A 19,089-nucleotide genomic window follows, 5' to 3' on the forward strand; every position below is an offset into this window, starting at 1 on the left:
TAAAAAAAAAAATAATATCAACAAGAATCTGCCTCTGTCAGTGTTCAAGGGCTATGGCAGAGTCTCCCCACCAACCATGGGCTCCACTTGGGGCTGAATTAGTCTCCACCAAAGCCAGCAGACTGTGCATGGGTCAAGTCAGCCCCACATCCCTCTGGATGACTCTGCCCAGAAGGACTTGCCTCTCTAAGTTTAGCACAGTTTCAGGGCTAACACCAACCACGCTCTTTTTCTTCTGTGTCCCTAGGTCCTCCCAGTGCTTGGCTGACCAAGGCTGGCTTAGAAGGCTCTTCCATCTCCCAAGAAAATGGGGACTGACGGTGAAAACCCAGTCCTGAGGAACGTGCTTATCAGCTTCAACTTGCTTCTGCTGGGTGCCATCCTCAAACCTTTCGAGTGCCGGCTGGAGGTGACAACAGAACCGGCCAAGAGGCCAGCAGTGGATGAGGACAGTGGCCTTGCCAACTGCAGCCCACCCATCAAAGAGCAGCCCATGGTCTTCCACCACATCTACAACATCAACATCCCCCTGGACAGCTGCTGCTCATCCATGTTCAAGTCTTCGGCCGAGGAGGTGAGTTCAGAAGACGACCGGCTGGCAGAGTACACGGAGCAGACCTCCGACAGTGAGAGCCAGGTCACCTTCACCCACAGGATAAACTTGCCCAAGCAGGCCTGCAAGTGCTCCACCTCCCTCCCATCCCTGCAGGAGCTGCTGAGCAGGATTGAGATGCTGGAGAGGGAGGTCTCCATGCTCCGGGACCAATGCAACTCCAATTGCTGCCAAGAAAATGCAGCCACAGGTAGTAACGCCATCCTGTTAGCTCTTGCTGGGGACTGAGGGCTCGAGCAAAAGGCAGGAGAAATAAATACAAAGCTGGTGATGCCATTCAGAGTGGCAATGGAGGAAAACCTATCTTCACCCATGGTGTGGCTGTGGCTTTAGGGAAAAAGCCCAGCTTAGGTCCTCCAAGGCAGGAAAATCCCTGGGAGGGATTTGGTCACTTGAGCCCCCATGCCCTGCTCACTGCAGAAACCCAGTAATGGCCAGAGCTAAAGACCCACTACAGATAAAATTACCGCTGGTAAGGGGTGAGCAGGGTGATCTCCCATCTCTGCAGTCCTTGCAACACTGTTAGAAATCTGCCACTGTGCGTGGGACAGGGAGGAGAGACAGCTGCTGCTCTCCTAAGCTGTCCCTGGGCTGAAGGCAGCACCGCGGGAGCTGGCAATAAAACCCTTCATCTTCTCTGTAGGAGGAGTGAATGTGTATGAAAAGCTGAATTTAAAAAAAAAAAAATAATAAAAATACAGGGAATAACTTCTGTTGCTGTGAAAGATGCAAACAAAACCTATAACAAAGGCACAAAACCATCAATAGGATACTTCATCTGAATAACAATATGTGCAGTTTGTGAAAATCTCCAAGAGTCCCCATTAGGGTTACCCCATCAAAAACAGCCCCTTGTTTCACCGTGGCCATTCCTCAGAGTCAGGGAAGCAGTGTCCAGTTGAAATGAGATGGGTTAAGAAAGGTTTGGGCTCGAGGCTGCATTTCGACAGGAGGGGAGCTAGCATGCTGATGGTTTTCCTTGCGTCTCTGGGAGGTCGGTAAGAGGGGCTGTCCCAAAGGGGATCCATCCCTTGTGCAGCCCAGCCCTGCTTGGGGCTCCGACACAACAGGGCTCCTTACAGGAAAAAGCCACCAAGCAAGGAGAGCCACACAGGGCATCTTTCCGAGGCAAAACAGCTTTTCAGGCCAAGAACAACAACAGGGAGGAAGAAAAATCAAAAGCAATCCTTCCCCCGCCCCCAACGCCCACTGCCTCTTTTTAAGTTTTGCAGGTATTTGGAGTGTGATTTTTCTGGTGGTACTCCAGCTCCTCTATATTGAGGACACATTAAAATGAAATGGGAGCGACTCACACTCAGGTCAACAGAGTTGGACCAAGGGTGTGTGGGTTGGGAAGGGAGAAACCAGGATGGCACACACAGTGGGGTGGCTCGGGCTGACATCTCCTGTGCAGCTGGTGGAAGTCAGTGTGTTTCCAGCCACAGGCTCAGCCTGCATCCCCCTCCCAATGCAACAGTCATCAGCTGTGTTAAAAAAAGACAAAATGGAAAACACCCACATGCCACTGGTGTGTGCAAAGCAAAGGTTAAAATCATGTAGGAAACACAATGGGAAAAACCTGTTTTAAAGGAATTAATTGAAACTGTGATGGGCCTATTTGGGTTACTTGCAACACATGCAGACAGTCCCATTAAACATTCATCGCTTGGTGGAGTCTCCATTCTGATTGCAGATGCTCTGAGCTAAAACTGGAGTAATTTCATTTATTTTTACCAGAGTTGCTTTCAATTCACTGTACCACAGAGGAGATCAGGGTCCCTACCCCACTGCCCAAGGCATTTCCCTAAGGAAAGCTGCTCTCTTCCAGCACACTTACAAGCATCCTCTCTCCTCTTTTGATAAGTTAACTAGAGGCTGAGTTCTGAAGAGAACCTGATCGCCATTCCCAGTATTTGCCATTTAGATGGGAAGCATCCTGCAAAGTAACCCAAATGGGTCTGTCTGGCATAGCATGTGTAACTGAACGCCTTTTACATGAGCGTCTGCTGCACCCGCCATAGGAAGAGCTGCTCAGGTAGCTCAGCTAGGATGGAAAACTTAGTTGGGGGACAAAAAGTCCTGTGGCTTGGAGTCTTCATGGTGCAGAGGTTTCCCAAGGGTTGGAGGAAGCACAGAAAGGATTTCTGTTCTTCCTCAGTTCATAGCCCTAAGCTGGAGCTGTGAGTCCATGTTGAGGGGCAAAAGAGGGGAGCGTTGGCAATGATGTCAGAGTGACTGGTGCCTTTGTTCCCCTGCATCCCTCCTCGCCCCAGAGCATCCTGTGCAAGGCAAGCAGTCGAGGTGGTGGCCATGTGCTTTCCCCGCTTTCCCACAACCCCAGCACGCCCAAACCTGTGATACTTTGTGCAAAGCCAACAGCTCTGTCTTAATCAGGCTCACCAGGACAGGGACGAAGATGATGTCTTTGGGTACATACCTGTTTCTTGTAGGAGAGAGAGCAAGCAGACTGGGACCTCTCACCTGTAAAATGGAACAGTGGCTGGAGAGGAGACAACTGGAGTCATGGCTGGTGCAGAGAGCTTGGCCAAGGAAGGCTTTTTCCCAGTAAGAGGTCTAGGGAGGTTCCCATCAACTGAGTGCTGAGCTGAAGTAAAACCAAAGGGAGCACTTTCACCTCAACATGGCTGATGGCACCCATAGCCATGGAGGCCAGCGCTCCCGAAGGGACAGACAAACTCCTGGGGACGCACCTAAGCCCCACCATGAGCCCATATCACCAATTCTGCCCCTGCCAGCCCTAAAGCCACCAGCTCCCTGGAGCTGGACGTGCTCAACCAGAGGGAGGACCATTCCCTACTTGCCCCACATCTTGCCCCCTTTCCCCACAGCACATTGTCAGGCTGACCTTTTTCCACTTCCCACCCAGTGGGCTCTGACACTCGGTCCCGCATCCTTGCAGGGCAGCTGGATTACACCCCGCAGTGCAGCGGCCACGGGAACTTCAGCCTGGAGTCGTGCAGCTGTGTGTGCATGGAGGGCTGGGCAGGCAGCAACTGCTCCGAGCCCCGCTGCCCCCGGGGCTGCTCCAGCCGCGGCGTCTGCCTGGAGGGCCAGTGCATCTGTGACAATGACTACGGGGGCGAGGACTGCTCCCAGCTCCGCTGCCCCGCCGGCTGCGGCTCCCGCGGGCTCTGCGTGGATGGCGAGTGTGTCTGCGAGGAGGGTTTTGCCGGGGATGACTGCTCCCAGCTGCGGTGTCCCCGCGACTGCTCGGGGAAGGGCCACTGCGCCAATGGCACATGCATCTGCCAGGAGGGCTACGCCGGGGAGGACTGCGGGTGGCTGCACTGCCCCAACGCCTGCAGTGGCCGTGGGGTCTGCCAGGACGGTCTCTGCATCTGCGAGGAAGGCTACGAAGGGCAGGACTGCTCAGCAGGTAGTGCGGGGCATGCATGGGGAGAGACAGACCCTAATGTATGAGTAAGGGCTTCAAGGTGCCCAGAGCCCCATAGGAGCATCACGAAGCCTGGGAGAAACCCATACCTGGCAGAGCATGTCATATAGGACCTGCTCAAGCCCCACAGTTTGACTGTCTCCCTGTTATCCCTGTCCCCAGAGCTGTCATGGGCAAAAGTCTGGGAGGCGAGCAAAAAACCAGCGAGGTTCATCCGAACGTCGGTGGTAAACCCTTGGTGCAACAGAAGCTGCAGTCAGGTTCTCCTGAGCCTTTGCCTTGCTATAGCATTTAATACAACCACAGATGGCACATAACCCCCAGCCCAAAGCCTGTATCCGTGTCCCACCAGCAGACCCATGCAGCCTTCCCCACAGCTGGGCAGGAGAATAAGCCACGCACACCCTGACGCTCTCCTTACCTCTGCCCTTCCCATTAGTGGCTCCTCCCGAAAACCTGCGAGTGATGGGGATCACAGACAGCTCCATCGAGCTGGTGTGGGACAGCCCTGGGGAAACCACCGAGTATGTCGTCTCGTACCAGCCAGTGGGGCCGGGGGGCACCCAGCTCCAGCAGCGGGTGCCTGGGGACTGGAGCAGCATCACCATCACGGAGCTGGAGCCAGGCGTTGCCTACAACATCAGCATCTACGCAGTCATTGGCGACATCTTGAGCATCCCTGTTACCTCCAAGGTGATGACCAGTAAGTATCCTACTGCACTTGTCACTTGATACCCGGATAACCAGAGGTGATGCTCAAGCTGGCTCACATTTTCCAGAGGTGATGCTCAAGCTGGCTCACATTTTCCATAAAAACCTTCTAGCAGCAGAAAATAGAGCCTTCGAAAAGAAAATATTGGGGAAATTTTTATCCCCATTTATATCTGTATGCGGATATAGGAAAGGGGAAAATATGTCCACTCTCTGCATAAAGACTCAGTCTGGGTGAAAACCCAAATGACTGAAAATCAAAGAAACTTTCAGTGTTTGATTGAAGCCCCCAGAATATGGCTCAAAATACCTTATACTTTTTTCTTCATAGAAAATACTGCAATATATCACAGAAGTCACAGGTTCTCCTCCCACTCCTGGATGGTTCATGAATCCCAATGACACGGGCGATAGTGCAGCGAGAGGGGATGCTGCTGTGCATCAGGACATATGTAGTCCTGCCCGGGACCATGATGCACAGAGGAAAACAAGAGTATCAAGCTGTAATGGCAACATCCTGAAAGGATCCTCAGAAACCAAAGATACAGAGGGCAGGGGAAAACACAAACTATCCAGACACCCCTTTTGCAACTCTATCACTCTGCATGGTGCAGTTAGGTGCAATGCAAAGGGTTGCCGTGGTGTTCAGCAGCCCAGACATTTCCCTTCTCTCCCTCTAACCCACCTGGAGCGGGGCCAAAGGGGCAATGACTCTGCTAACAGCTACCAGAAGGGTCCCATTTTCATTGTCCAGATAATGAAATAGCTGCAGGGAGCAGGGTGTGGGAAGGCGGCACACACACCCCCATCCTGCTCTACTCACCACCCCCTGCTCCCTTCCAGACCTTGCCACACCACAGGGGCTGAAGTTCAAGACCATCACAGAGACGACAGCAGAGGTGCAGTGGGAGCCCTTCTCCTTCCCTTTCGATGGCTGGGAGATCAGCTTCATCCCCAAGGTACTGCCGCCACACACATGGCATCGTGGGCTACACTCAGTCACCCTAAAAACACTGAGCGAGCAGATCCTAAATTAGCTTCCAACTATGTCCCCTCCCCAAAAAACAACCCCTGTTTGCAATTTGTGTACTTTACATCAGACGACCCCAAACACCTCAACCTCAAATTGCCAGCTTGCATTTCCCAGGTGTCTTTGGTGTCAAGACATACATGTCCTCAAAGAAATCCCCCATGAACATATAAATAAGTAAACCTTCCAGCCTCATGGCCTCTTGCTGTCACCCCCTCTTCTTCCCTTCCATCTCCTTTGCTGTGATCCTTCCTCCTCCTCCTGTTCCTCGCCCCTTCTCTCTGCACACTAAGCAACCCAAAGCAGCCTGGATCGAACCGAGCAGCCACCAGCTCTCAGACAACAACCTTCAGCATCCCCGAGTCACATGCACAGCTAATTCCTGCCATGGAATTTTAATCACAGTGATGAACAGGTAGAATTTGTGCCAGAAAAGATGAAAGGATGAAAATGTTGCCCTAAATATCGCATATTTTCTATGCATGGCAACAAAAATTGTACATCAAGTATTTCATCTATATTCATAATTTCTACACCATTTAGCCATAAGTATAGCTTCAATTGTATATGGAGCCTCTTTACAAGAGCTTTCAAGCCCCAGCAGTAAAAGAAATGCTGATTAAGGGCTCAATTATGCCATTTTCACTTGTACAAAACCCTCACTGGAGTCAAAGGCAGCTCTGGGCAGTGGAGAACTGCAGAACTTGGCCGCAAAGTTTTAAATGCTCTTAACTGTAAAGTATCATTACACAGCACGAAGCAAGGGCCCGATTGCTTAAATAACTCATTCCCGCACTTCCAAAAAGGCTGGAAAGACCTGGGTGCAATTTTGGGTACATCCATATGCAAATTGTTTCAGAAATCTAAGTTTAGGTACTGTAGGTATAAACACCGGGGTAATTTTCATTCACTGTCGGGATAAAAGCCAAAACAATAAGGCAATGTCAGGGAGGAGCTTTTGGTAGCAAAAAATAGCTATCTTTCAAACATTTCACTGATACTCAGGAATTAAGCTCAACAGCATCCCTCTGAAGCAGATAAATAGGGATATATCCATTTCAGGGTGAGGAACTGCTGGGGTAGAAGCAAACTTCTCCTCACAGGGTCATCACTGATAGGTTTTTCTTACCGATAAACATAAACTGTTGGCCTCGTTTCTGTTTTTAAGCTTAAAACTTAAAACCATGCAAAAACATTTCAGGATTTAAAGGAAGAGATAAAGCACAAAAGGATGGCTGTTCCTGGATGCAGGTTGTTGGGGCGGAGAAGGGATGTGGCTCACAGGGCTTTGAAGTTCTCGCATCTGTCGGTCAAGCACATGATCCTGCACCACAAAGATACAGTCGTGCTCCCGCCTGTCCGCTGCCGAACTTGGACCCTCTCAATTCTCCATCACCAGCTTTTCTCCTAAAATAAGGCAGAGGGTGCTGTCTCCTTTAATGCCTGGGAGCCATGCTCACTCGAGCAAACACTAAACCATCACCGCACCCCAAATAAAGCCAAAACCTAGTCCAAGAGGCCGCAACATCAAAAAAAGAGATTTATAACAGCAGCATCACAAATAACCTCTACGAGCAAAATTGAGCTTGCTTTGTCTTCCTGAAAACCAGGCAAGGGGATGCTAATTTGGTCCTTGGCGTCCCCACAAGGATGCTCGCACCCTCCCACAGAGCAATCCTCCTTCCGTTGTCCCGGCGAAGCTCTTGCCCCCAAACGCGGGGTCAGGCAGGGATTGCCCATCTGCTGTGTGCACTGGAGGGGGTGGGAAGATGAAGCAAAGAGATTTAGAAAAGAAAATTAGGAAAGGTAAGCTGGCAATTTATGGCTAAAATGGAAGACTTCCTGTTTAATGAGAAAAGAGATGAATATGAATTGAGAGCTATGTGCAAAGATTTGTTTAGCGTGTTATTAGTGAAGACAGCGGCAAGAAAAGATCCTTTGTCCAAACACTGGCAGGAAAGGTGACATTTGCAGTTGCTTAAAGCCTTACAGTTTTTCAGAGCAAAACCACAAAGTATAATGAGTTTAATAAAGATACTTAAAAAGCAGGAGATGGCAAAATAAAGACCTTACAGTTTCATACCTATATATGAACAACAGAAGGCTCCTGGCACCTGAATAGCAGGGAAAAGAAGTCCAGCCCAGGCTTTGGTTTTATTATCTTTTCTCTTCTGGAGAACAGCAGACACACAGATGGCAAAATACAGAAGGGGGGGGGGGGGGGGAAAGAAGGGATGGGGGAGAATTTCTCAGACCAGCAACGTGGGTGCTCCATGCTTGGTGGGTGACTTCACCCTGGGTTTCTGCACCTCCATGGTGGGATGTGCCAGGGCAAGGATGCGACTTGGGGGTGCAGGGCTGCGCGTGGAAGGATGTGATGTGGGCGCACCTCCCCTCCATGGATCAGTCCCCCCAAACCACCTTTTTTTTGCTTTTTAATGGTTATTTCCACTCTCCGACAGAACAACGAGGGTGGCGTGATTGCCCAGCTCCCCAGCACTGTCACCACCTTCAACCAGACAGGGCTGAAGCCAGGGGAAGAGTACACCGTCACCGTGGTGGCCCTGAAGGAACAAGCCAGGAGCCCTCCTACCTCCGACAGCGTCTCAACACGTGAGTGAGCCCAGCCCTGGGCAGCATGGCAGTGTCCAGGGCTTGGTCCCCAAAATAAGGTCCCAGCAGTGAGAGTGGCCCAGCACTGCGTGGGCAGGGATAAGACTAGCACCACCCAACTGCCCAAGCTACAGGTGCATTGCAGCAACAGCTTCTTCCTGCAGTATTTTGTCCCTCTCCCTCCCAAATTGCTGCGAGCACAGAAACCGTGCGAGGTTAATGGGATTGGGAGTGAAGGCTCAGGTCCGCTTTTATTACATAGCTGGATAAATTCCTCTTCTCTGCTAATTTCAGAGGCTGGATGCCCCCAAGAAACATCTCTATAAATGTATTGCCTACTCATATATAACAGATTAAAACTCCCACCTGCTTCTGTGCCACTAAATGACCTCTACTCCCACCAATTCAGGCAAATCAGGCAGCAGGGCAGGGAGCCAGGAGCAACAGCACATCCCCTCCTAACCAATTTATTCAGCCAGTCACTAGTCCATCCTGTAGGCTAGAGGAAATTCAGCTGGGTCTTCTCCTCACCAAAGGAGATGTGGCGATGGGGAAAGCTCACTGGGGAGAAGAGGCTCTCCACGCCAGATCTGCTGCAGTCTGCCTTGGCAGCCAGGCAGACATCTACCTCCATTCAAGCTGTTGCAAACGGAAACAGCATTTAAATAGCTGCCAGAGGGTTATAATGAGGTGGTGCTCTCTCCAGGCTGCTAATTTGAGGCAACAGTGAGAGTGAAGGGAGGGTCCCTCCACCAGCTTGCTGCAGGTCTGAGATTCCTCAGCACAGTCCTCTCCTGCTTTGCCTCCACATTCAGCTCGACATGGCTTAACAGAGACATCTCCTGGTCAAGCCCAAATCTTCCTTTCCCTAGGAAGCCAGCAAAAAATAAAAAGAGAGGCTGGTGCTTCAAACTCAGTGGTTGACCTTTGCAGGGGAGCGCGGATGGAGTGGCGGGCTCCCAGCTCTCTGCTCCGTGAAGGTGTCCCTGTGCTGGCATGTCTGCTTTCCTCTGTGGCACCCCCGTGGTTTTGCACCCATCATGCTCATTCTGCCTCAATACCTTGTGCTGGGACTGAGCAGCAAAGGCATGGTTTCGTGCTGCACAGCTAAGTAGAACTTGATGCTCCCCAGCATCACCTGGATGGCTGGACAACACGAGGTAGCTGGAGATTCAGGGTTTGGATAAGCCTGACCTGGTCCTGGCCAAGATGGACACCCAGCTCCTACCTAAACACCCTGCTTCCCAGCTGTCCTCCCTTCTCCATCACTGTCTTGCCCCCAGACCTCACCCCACTGCTCCCAATTCCCCCACGTGTCTTTTTCTAACCCTTCCTGGTCCTTCCCACCCCTGCCCACACACATCTCCCCCAGAATTTCCCACCCTGGGGTGCAGCATTCAGCACATCCTTATTACATAGTGTCATTTTCTAATATGTACAGTATATGTACTTGCATGCAGTACAGCCTGAATTACAGAACCAGCGTGGGTTTTTTCACCCACCTTGTGATCTTGTAAGTGATAAAACAGGCTGCCCAGCAAGTTCCGTGCATCAACACTACCATGGCACAGGAGCAATGGCCAGGTTTGGCCCGTCCATCCATTCATGCAGCCATTAGGTCCTGCTGGACTCAAAGCATCCATCCCCCAGGCTTGAGTCCATGATTTCCAGAGGTCAAGTGTTGGGGGATGCAGAGGAAGGAAGGGCCCAATTCTCTGGAAAAGAAAGCAGAAATGTCCCAAATGGTCTCCCAGTAGATCCTTGGTATGAATTTAGCTAAAAACCCTTTATCTGAGAGGGTTTGGTGGACACCCACTGTAGCCCCACACCCAGCTAGTTATGAAGACTCACCAGAGCAGTTGCATTTTCTCCTCTCTCCCCACTGCTAAGACATCAACAGCTTTACAAGCTGATCCCTCAGCTTAACGACAAACCAGGAGCTGGCACCGAAGCAGGAACATTTCTAGAGATGTTCCTCAGTTCTCAATGCTTGGATAAGTCCTTGGCCCCACGTTATTTAACACATTGTCAACGCCTTTCAAAAGACATACTATTGTTGCTGATAAATTTTGCCAGTGATGGAAAGGCTCGGAAAAGAGTAAATTGAGTGGAAGGAGATCATCGATAAAAGCAGTTTGAATGGCTCAAAGAGCTGGACACAAAGGAAAACTATGTTTTTCAATGCATCACAAAGTACAAGCAGTTATCTAGGAGCAAAGAAAGTGGACCGCAGTTAGACGTAGGAGGTTTTATCCTGGGAGATACCACCTGAAAAAGCCAGGGAGGAATTGTTGCTGATAACCAGCTCGAGAGAAGGGCATGAGTTGCATTATAGCTGTACTGGACATGGATGGGAGAGCTGCTGGGTCCTGCTCCAGTGTCCACAGCTCAGGAGAGACATCGGTGGAGAGGGTTCAGGAAAGAGCCGGGAGATTGGTGCAAGGGACTGGGAATCCACCAGGACCAAACCCCCTGAGTTCCTTGGGGCAGGGGGTTATGTCTCTTGCCCATGTCACCTCTCTGCCTTGTCCCTGGCTGCTAATTCAGGCCACTCTGAAGGTCAGGTTGAACCATCTGAAGCTTGGTGTCCCCAAAGCTGCCACCTTTCCCCATCCAACTCTCCCAAAATAACAGATGCCCGTTTCCCCCCCTCCTCTGCAGTCATTGACGGCCCGACGCAGATCCTGGTGCGGGACGTCTCCGACACGGTGGCCTTCGTGGAGTGGACGCCGCCGCGCGCCAAGGTGGACACCATCCTGCTGAAGTACGGGCTGGCAGATGGGGAGGGGGGGAGGACCACCTTCCGCCTGCAGCCCCCCCTCAGCCAGTACTCCCTGCAGGCCCTGCGCCCCGGCGCCCGCTACCACCTCGCCGTCAGTGCCCTCCGGGGTGCCAACGAGAGCCGGCCAGCCCTCGCCCAGTTCACCACAGGTAGCTAGCTGGCTTTGCTGGGAGAACCAGCATGAATTTTTAAGCCTCCAGCAAGCATGGGCAGATGGCTTGCTGCAATCCGCAGATGGGCTGTCCTGTGTTGAGCATGGGGTTTTGCATATCCAGAGCCAAATTAAGGTTTTTTTGCACCTGGGATTTAGTGGTACCTGGTTTTCCCCCAGCACAAGTGAGCTGGGGTTTAATCCGGTGTACTAGGAGGAAGCAGTGAAATGAAAACATGATGGTTAAGATGCAGGCCGAAATGAAGGCGTCTCGCATCCCATCATGATCCTGGTGCAGAGCAAGGCAGAGCAAATGATTCAGCTCACCCTAAAACACCATGCACAGTTCACACTACCCTCTGACCCCTGTCCACTAGTGCCTACATTTCTGTTTAGTCCCTAAACCTCCAGTGCAATGGGTCTCCACCATGCCCTGTGCCCCATGGGCATGCTCGCATGGTCCCCAGGGCACCCCAGGTGACCCCAGATGCCAGCGACCAGGCAGATCACTCAAAAAACTGCATTTAGATGACAACCCCTGAGCAAACCCCACCTTGGCCACATCCTGCTGCAGCATCAAGGCTGAACCTGCTGCTGCCCGTGACACACGTCCCCACCACCTTCAACGCCCGTTCAGATGCACAGCTTAGCTTGAGCCCACGACTAAAACTTTAATACACAGCAGTTTACACCCTTAATAGCACCCGTAGATCAATGTGCAATTCTCAAAAGCACCAAAACAGCAGGCACAGGTCTGAATTTAAGCCAATGCTTGCTCCCATTCAGCATCGAGAGCCAAGGCAGATGCATTGCCCGAGGAATCAGCAGTCAAGCAGCTGAAAGCAGCCCAGTCAGAAATGTGGTTATCTTATATCTTTTCTGAATACCCTAACTGGTCGGTAAAACTTTAATTAATGTTAAGCCTGCAGATAGCTAACAGGTTTAATTTACCGTGCCATAAAGGAGGAGGTAGAACGAATATTTCAGTGCTGGTTTATGGTACATAAATTACCTGTCATGTATGTTACTGGTGGATACTAGGCTCCTATTACAATAACTGCGGTGTGTGAATTGTGTGTATATATATCTCTATAGATATATATTTTGGACGAGATGTTCACCCCAACTGATTTGTTGTGTTGTCCTTCCTTGCTTTATTTCTAAGAGGCAACATAAAAAGTCCCCCCCCTAAACCCAGATCCATCAAGGAGCAGTAATTACCCGCCGTCTGCTGCCGCCCAGCCCCTGCCCAGCACGAACCTGTCGCTCACCAGAGAGGTTTATCATGCAAACCAGAGCAGATTCAGTGCACAGCCCCAGCAGCACTAATAAACAAACCCTTTGGGCAATGTCTGAGAGTGAATGAGCCTGTAAGGATGCTCGAGGTCTTCTAAGAGCAGTTCAAGCCAATGCGTGACTGCTACAGAGCCCTTTTTCTCTTATGCACACTGCCTCAGTTTCCCTTACTCTAATATAGGGGAAAACGCTTTTCTTTTTCAAATAACATGCAATTACCTGCCAAAGCAACTTACTGAGGGATGCTGTGAATGCCCCAGTGCTCATGTCAGTCTCGTGGGTGGCATCTCCGGGTCCATGCTGAGCAGGAGGTAGAGAGCAGATGCCCCAGCCCTTTCTGCAGGGACATGCTCCGGCAAGGAGGGGCCACATGTGGGACCTCATGGACATCACACCTGGGTACCCCTCCGCTACCGTTCAGCTGTGCCAAGGCTACAGGGTGCATTCCCGGTGCCTGGCAGTGAGACGGAGCCTCTCTCCCTTGTGTCGCGCAGAGATCGATGCCCCCAAGAACCTGCGGGTGGGCTCGCGGACGCCTGCCAGCCTCGAGCTCGCCTGGGACAACAGCGAGGCCGAGGCGCACAGCTACAGGGTGGTCTACAGCACCCTGGCTGGGGAGCACTACCATGAAGTCCTGGTGCCGCGGGACACTGGTCCCACCACCCGGGCCACCCTTGCAGGTATGTGTGCACGCATGTGCCCTTCCTCTCCCTTCTCTTCCTCCTCCTCCTCGCAAGCAGGTAGGGCAATGGAGAGCCCAAATCAGCACTGATGCTCCTTTGCCCTCATGCTGGCACACATTTGAGGCTCTTTTGGAATTTACTAGTTACCGGAGAGAAGGTTTTCCTTGGGATGAAGATCGTTTTCCCCTTTGTGGGTCTGCATTTGGGCACTGCTTATCTATGAGCTGAGTGATGCACCTCCAGCAAGGGTCTGTCCAGGTCCCAAATAGAGCTGGCAAGGAGCACAGTAAGAAATGGGGAGAGGAAGGCTTTTTAGGCTGATCGAGAGGAAAATATTATTTTGCCCTTCTTTTTTTTCCTTGCTGGGAAAGAGCCGCAGGCGCTGATGCCCCATAGGCAGCGATGGGGATCCAGGCTGCCCGAGTTTGTTGCCTTTTTCCAAATCAGGCACAAAGCAGACCCGAATGCAGGGATGCTATTTTTGAGCAAGACCCTCAAGCATTATGTTATTCAGGCCAGCACAGGGGGTGCCACCGGGGGCTGCAAATACCACCCACCTCCTGCTGCCAGGAAAGTCCCAAATGCCCTTTGCAGCAACACCACAAAGCACCATGTGAGAATTGGTTTCCTTTTTTTCAACTACAACTGCTTGCCTGCCAGATTTGCAGCTCCGGTGGCGTTTTTTTGAGCAAAGAAAGGACTTACTTACTTACACACAAAAAAAAAGATCACTCATTCAGTTTGAAGCTCTTCAGTACGACAGGACACCATGTTCTTCCACGTTGACTCTCTTTGCCCTCCTGGGACCTCCCCACCCCAAAGAGGGCTCAAGCACCTCTGCCATATGGACCTATAGGAATAAGTTCAGTGGGAAAGTCTAATGCCAAGTTACAGGCACAGCAGCACCGAGTCATGAGAAAGGCTGGAGGTCAGGAAAGCAATTAGAGCAGTTAGCTTGAAAAATGTGGTATGTGGAAAAAAGAAATGCTAGGGATAGTTTCTGCTGCATTTGTGATGAGGATGCACATGGAGAAGCAGGATGAGATGGAGGGGGACAGCAAGGGATCACAGACCCAGTGCTGGTCCCCTGCTAGCACTCCTGTAGGCATTTACTGCCTTTCTACGTGAGAAGGAGCATTAAAAATGGGCCAAATCCTCCTCCCTGGGGCAGAGGTGCAATACTACCCCAGTGATCTAAACTGTGATGACACCCATGGCAGAGCACGAGCTTGCCTTGGAGGAAGAGGCAGCATGAAGGCTCTCTTTTCTCTCAATAAAAATAAAAAAAGCTGCCAAGTCTCTACCTGACAGCACCAGTGCTGCCTGGCTGCTGTCAGACTCAGGCTGGGCTACAAGCAACGCCCCCAGAGCAAGCTCCAGAGATATAGAGGCTTAAGTCGATCACGGTGAGTGATTTTTATATAGTGCCTCCATCATCATTTAAGTGCATTGCTTCTAGCTCCCAGGGTACTGTGTAATAAACATTTTTTTTAAAAAATCTATTTATAGCAGAAAATAACCTAAAAAACATTCTGCTAGCAAAAAATATCTGGGATAGCCATAGTGTGGATGGCACATGAGCTTCTCCCATAGCTCCATTATGCACGTGGTAGCCCTGTCCTCCAAGGTCTTGTTGCATGTGGTGCAAAGGTTGTTGGGGTGGGTTTCCAGCCACCAGAACCTGGTGGGATCCACAGTGTAAATGCAACCTGTGATTCCTTCAGCTACCGTCAGCTACCTTCATCTACCTGCAGGAAAAGCAGCGAGGAACAGCGCTGAGCAGAGCTTTTCAAAGATTTAAGCTTAAAAATACAGCAAGCCTTGCCCTGCCCCATATGTCTCTCTTCAAAATCAGCATTTGCACAGAAATATCTGTAATTTTGCTCTCCCCAAAAAAGCTGGGAGAGAAAAGGCATCATTTTATATGCTCCTGCTCATTTCTTCCTTCTACTCCCCCTTTCTCCCAGGCTCTTCTCCTCCTTTCCAGGATATTTCTGACACTTACTGGGCAGGGGTGAAGGGGGTCCATCTCCCCCCCAGCACCAAGACTGCACCGTAGCAAGAGGAGAGGAGCAGGGGATGGGGGTTTCCTTCCCTCCTGTCCTCTTGGGGAAGGTTTTGGTGGCTTCAGGGAATGCTGCCCCTGGGCAAGGCAGGGTGAGGCCAGGCTGGAGGGTTTATGGCTTTCTCTAACCCCATGGGAAAGATCATGAAGCGCAGGGAGGAGGGGAATAAAGCCATCAGCAGCCAAGCAGAAGTGACAGGCAGAGGCAGGAGATGTCCCATGGAGATAAAACAGTGAACAGCAGTAGGTGCGCAGGAAAGGAGCTGGGTGAGCTCTATTCCCCTGTCCCTTGAGAGAGGCACCGCAGGATACCTCCACCCCAAGGAGCGGCTCTTGATTTGGCTCCCAGAAAGACTGTGCCTTTCCTAATTAATGTGCATTTCATTTACTCTGCATAATTTATTTCTCTTCAAGACACCAGCCCTGTGACAATATTTGATGTTGAATCAATTTGGAAACAAATATAGCTACTTTATCGTTCCCATCTCAGCTCACACACAAAATTTCTGTCTTGATGCCAGCAATTACAGCAGACCTCAGCAACAACTTTTAAAAATTGCTTATTTCTGAGCTAGAATAACCCAAATTCCTTGTCCAAAGGCATCCACGGGGCTTTTTAAAAAGGCTCAGCTCTTCTCCAATGCACAGAGGAACTGGTGACCTGTGGGAGGGCTGCTCACCCCAGGGATGCTCAAGAGGGTCCCCCCCTGTCCCCAGCCATGGGATGTAGGGGGTCACACCCCGAAGCCAACCAGCCAGATGCCGCTCTCACACCCCTTCGTGTCCTTTGCACTCCCCGGCAGATCTGGTGCCAGGGACAGAGTACGGTATTGGGATTTCGGCTGTGATGGACAGCCAGCAGAGCGTGCCAGCAACCATGAACGCCAGGACAGGTGAGTTTGGTCCCGTTGCATGCTCCAAGCACAGCCGGCTCCTATGGCTCAGATGTCCCCATGGGACAATCCGTGCATGGGGACAAAGTTCTGCACCAATCCTCTCTCACAGAGCTTGACAGCCCCCGGAACCTCCTGGTGACAGCCTCCACGGAGACGTCCATCTCACTGACCTGGACCAAAGCCACAGGTCCCATCGATCACTACCGTGTCACCTTCACCCCCGCCTCAGGGATGGCCTCCGAAGTGACGGTGCCCCGGGACAAGTCACAGCTCACCCTCTCGGAGCTGGAGCCCGGGACAGAGTACACCATCTCCATCATCGCAGAGAGGGGACGCCAGCAGAGCCTGGAGGCCACCGTGGACGCTTTCACAGGTAGAGAAAGACAAGCTGGCATGGGGCCAAGGGCACAGACCACCACCCCACACTGGTACCTCCACCAGCCCACCACGTTCTCAGCACCAAAATTCTTGAGGCAGTGACAGGGGCAATCCATCCATGTGGAAGGAGGTCTGTGGGCCTCAGAAGGAGGATGGCCCTACCAGCATGGGGATCCCATCCCCCTGGTCAGCAGCACTGAGCACACTTTCTTGTCTGGAGGCTCCCATACGGAAGAGGCAGGGTTGGGGGATCAGCCAGCCCATGCTGTCCTCTGTGATCAGGGTGGTCTGTTTGTCCATAAGAAGGAAAATCCAAGCCTTGAGGGACCCCACAAGCACCTCTGGATGAAAAGCCTGCAGTCGAGAAGCCCAGACAGCACATACCATCTGTAGTGGGACAGCCTCATCACTTACCGTATGGGTCTGGGATGGAGTGTGTTTGCAGGCAGAGCGGAGAAAAGCACCATTTTTCTCCTCCCAGTTCTGCCTCTCAATCCCAGCACAGTTTCAGATCAACGGGGAGCGCAGAGCTGCAGCTTTGCCACCTCTGTTGGATATTTCCCATACAACTGCTGGGAACAACGCGGAGGCCGGGATCTGCAGATGGTCGGGCTTACGTCTCCCCTCTCCATTTTGCAGGGGTCCGGCCCATCACACAGCTCCACTTCTCCCAGCTGACATCCTCCAGTGTGAATGTCACGTGGAGTGATCCATCCCCGCCAGCAGACCGCCTCATCCTCACCTACAGCCCCCGGGATGAAGAGGAGGCACAGCAGCTCATGCTTGATGGCACCCGCAGGCACGCCAGCCTGATGGGCTTGCAGCCATCCACTGAGTACCTGGTGTCGCTGGTGGCCGTGCACGGTGCCGTCAGCTCCGAGCCTGTCGTGGGCTCCATCACGACAGGTACCATGGGACCCCCATGCCGGGCATGGGACCCCGCCAGGAGGGCAGGCAGGGGGACGGGGAGCGGACCTGCCTCCCACAGCTTTGCTTTCTGCTCTGTCTCACCAGGGATCGATGCACCGAAGGACCTCAGGGTGGGCAACATCACCCAGGAGTCCATGATCGTCTACTGGAGCCCTCCCATTGCTGCCTTTGACCACTATAGAATATCCTACCGTGCTGCTGAAGGTAATGGGTCAGACCACTCTTGCTCATGCCCCGAGCTTGCAGCTGCCAACCCTCCCTCCATCTGCAGGTGTGAGCAAGCCACCAGGTCATCCTCACCTCAGGCAGCATCCCAGTGCCCTGGGAAAAGCCACCGATAGCTGGGATGGACCAAGACGCTGCAGGGATGGAGGCCAGGGTGTCTGGGATGAGGATGGGAAGGGACCACTGCAGCCAAGGGCCAGCTCAGCACAGAGGGGCACAGGGAGTGACCCCTGCAGCATGCCTCCCTGGGGATGGATAATTCAGGGCCCAATCCTGAAATCCCACCTCCCTCACCTGCTTCCTCTGGCTCATCTCCCTTGGCCCCAGTTTTGCCTATGATGCTGGAAAGGTTGAGCCAGCAGAGTGATGGGCATGCAGGTGTGCACCTGCAGGCACAAAACCCAGTTACCCCCAGTATCAGTCCTGGAGAGGGCTTGTGGCATTACCCTCCCCTCCCAAGCACCTCCTGTACCCCAGGGATGGGGCCAGCCGCAATGCCAAAGCTCTTGGCTCCATCCCTGCAGGAAGGACAGACAGCACCGCCATTGCCAGCGATGCCACCGAGTATGCCCTCCGCCACCTGCAGCCCGCCACCAAGTATGAGATCGGGGTGAAGAGCATGCGGGGCCGGGAGGAGAGCGAGGTGGCCTCCATCACCGTGCACACAGGTGGGAAGAAGCTCCTGGTGGGCAGGTAGCAATCAAACAGTGCCAGATCCAGCCCTGGGAAGGGCTGGCAGCCCCTGCTTGCACTAGCAATCAAGAAGCTGAGAGCAAGCTGAACCTCACAGCAGGCTGATGCAAGCTCAAGATGATGAGCAAGGCTCACAAGGGCCGAATGTGGACTTTTGAAGTATGTCTAAGCAAAGCTTTTCCCATATATGCATAGGTAGTCATGGGGGGGAGTGATAAATCTGCGTACTGGGCACGGGGAAGCCAGAGATATGATGCTGGGCAACCATGACAACCTTTCCTAAAGGGAGTACAGACTTCCAGAAATAATCCCTGGGGAAACCCTGACACAAACAGCATCTGCTGCAAGAATAAAACCCTCTGCTATCCCGACTCCTCAAAACCTAAAAAAAACCCCTAACATCCGAGGCTGTGCATCAGGAAAACAGTGGAAGAGCAGCCCAGGTAGCAGACTAGCACAAGCTATGACATCTCTGCTCTCCAGCTAGGGCAGGAATAACTCCTCTGCAGGCACATGTGCCTGGGCAGCAAGGCAAGACCACAAGGAATGGGTCACAAGAAGCACTTCCAGTTCATAGCCCGGTCTCTTAGTGCCTCTGACTCTCTGAA

The 19,089-nt window shown here is 52.2% G+C and overlaps 1 protein-coding gene across 2 annotated transcripts in view; it reads left to right on the forward strand.

Moving 5' to 3' along the window:
- Positions 1 to 307: 307 nt before the first annotated feature.
- TNR (tenascin R) overlaps positions 308 to 19,089 on the forward strand; it is a gene marked incomplete at both ends in the record, with an annotated part of 29,056 nt that continues 10,274 nt past the window's right edge. For both annotated transcript variants that reach the window (XM_082313227.1, XM_082313228.1), the window contains 12 exons: positions 308 to 803; positions 3,534 to 4,010; positions 4,468 to 4,731; positions 5,583 to 5,698; positions 8,232 to 8,382; positions 11,044 to 11,313; positions 13,106 to 13,291; positions 16,163 to 16,252; positions 16,365 to 16,628; positions 17,273 to 17,539; positions 17,648 to 17,767; positions 18,313 to 18,456. In XM_082313227.1, coding sequence (XP_082169353.1) covers positions 308 to 803; positions 3,534 to 4,010; positions 4,468 to 4,731; positions 5,583 to 5,698; positions 8,232 to 8,382; positions 11,044 to 11,313; positions 13,106 to 13,291; positions 16,163 to 16,252; positions 16,365 to 16,628; positions 17,273 to 17,539; positions 17,648 to 17,767; positions 18,313 to 18,456 — 2,845 coding nt within the window. The remainder of the gene's footprint in view (positions 804 to 3,533; positions 4,011 to 4,467; positions 4,732 to 5,582; positions 5,699 to 8,231; positions 8,383 to 11,043; positions 11,314 to 13,105; positions 13,292 to 16,162; positions 16,253 to 16,364; positions 16,629 to 17,272; positions 17,540 to 17,647; positions 17,768 to 18,312; positions 18,457 to 19,089) is intronic.

This window comes from Platalea leucorodia, assembly GCF_965183815.1.
Source record: "Platalea leucorodia genome assembly, chromosome: 5".
NCBI lineage: Eukaryota > Metazoa > Chordata > Aves > Pelecaniformes > Threskiornithidae > Platalea > Platalea leucorodia.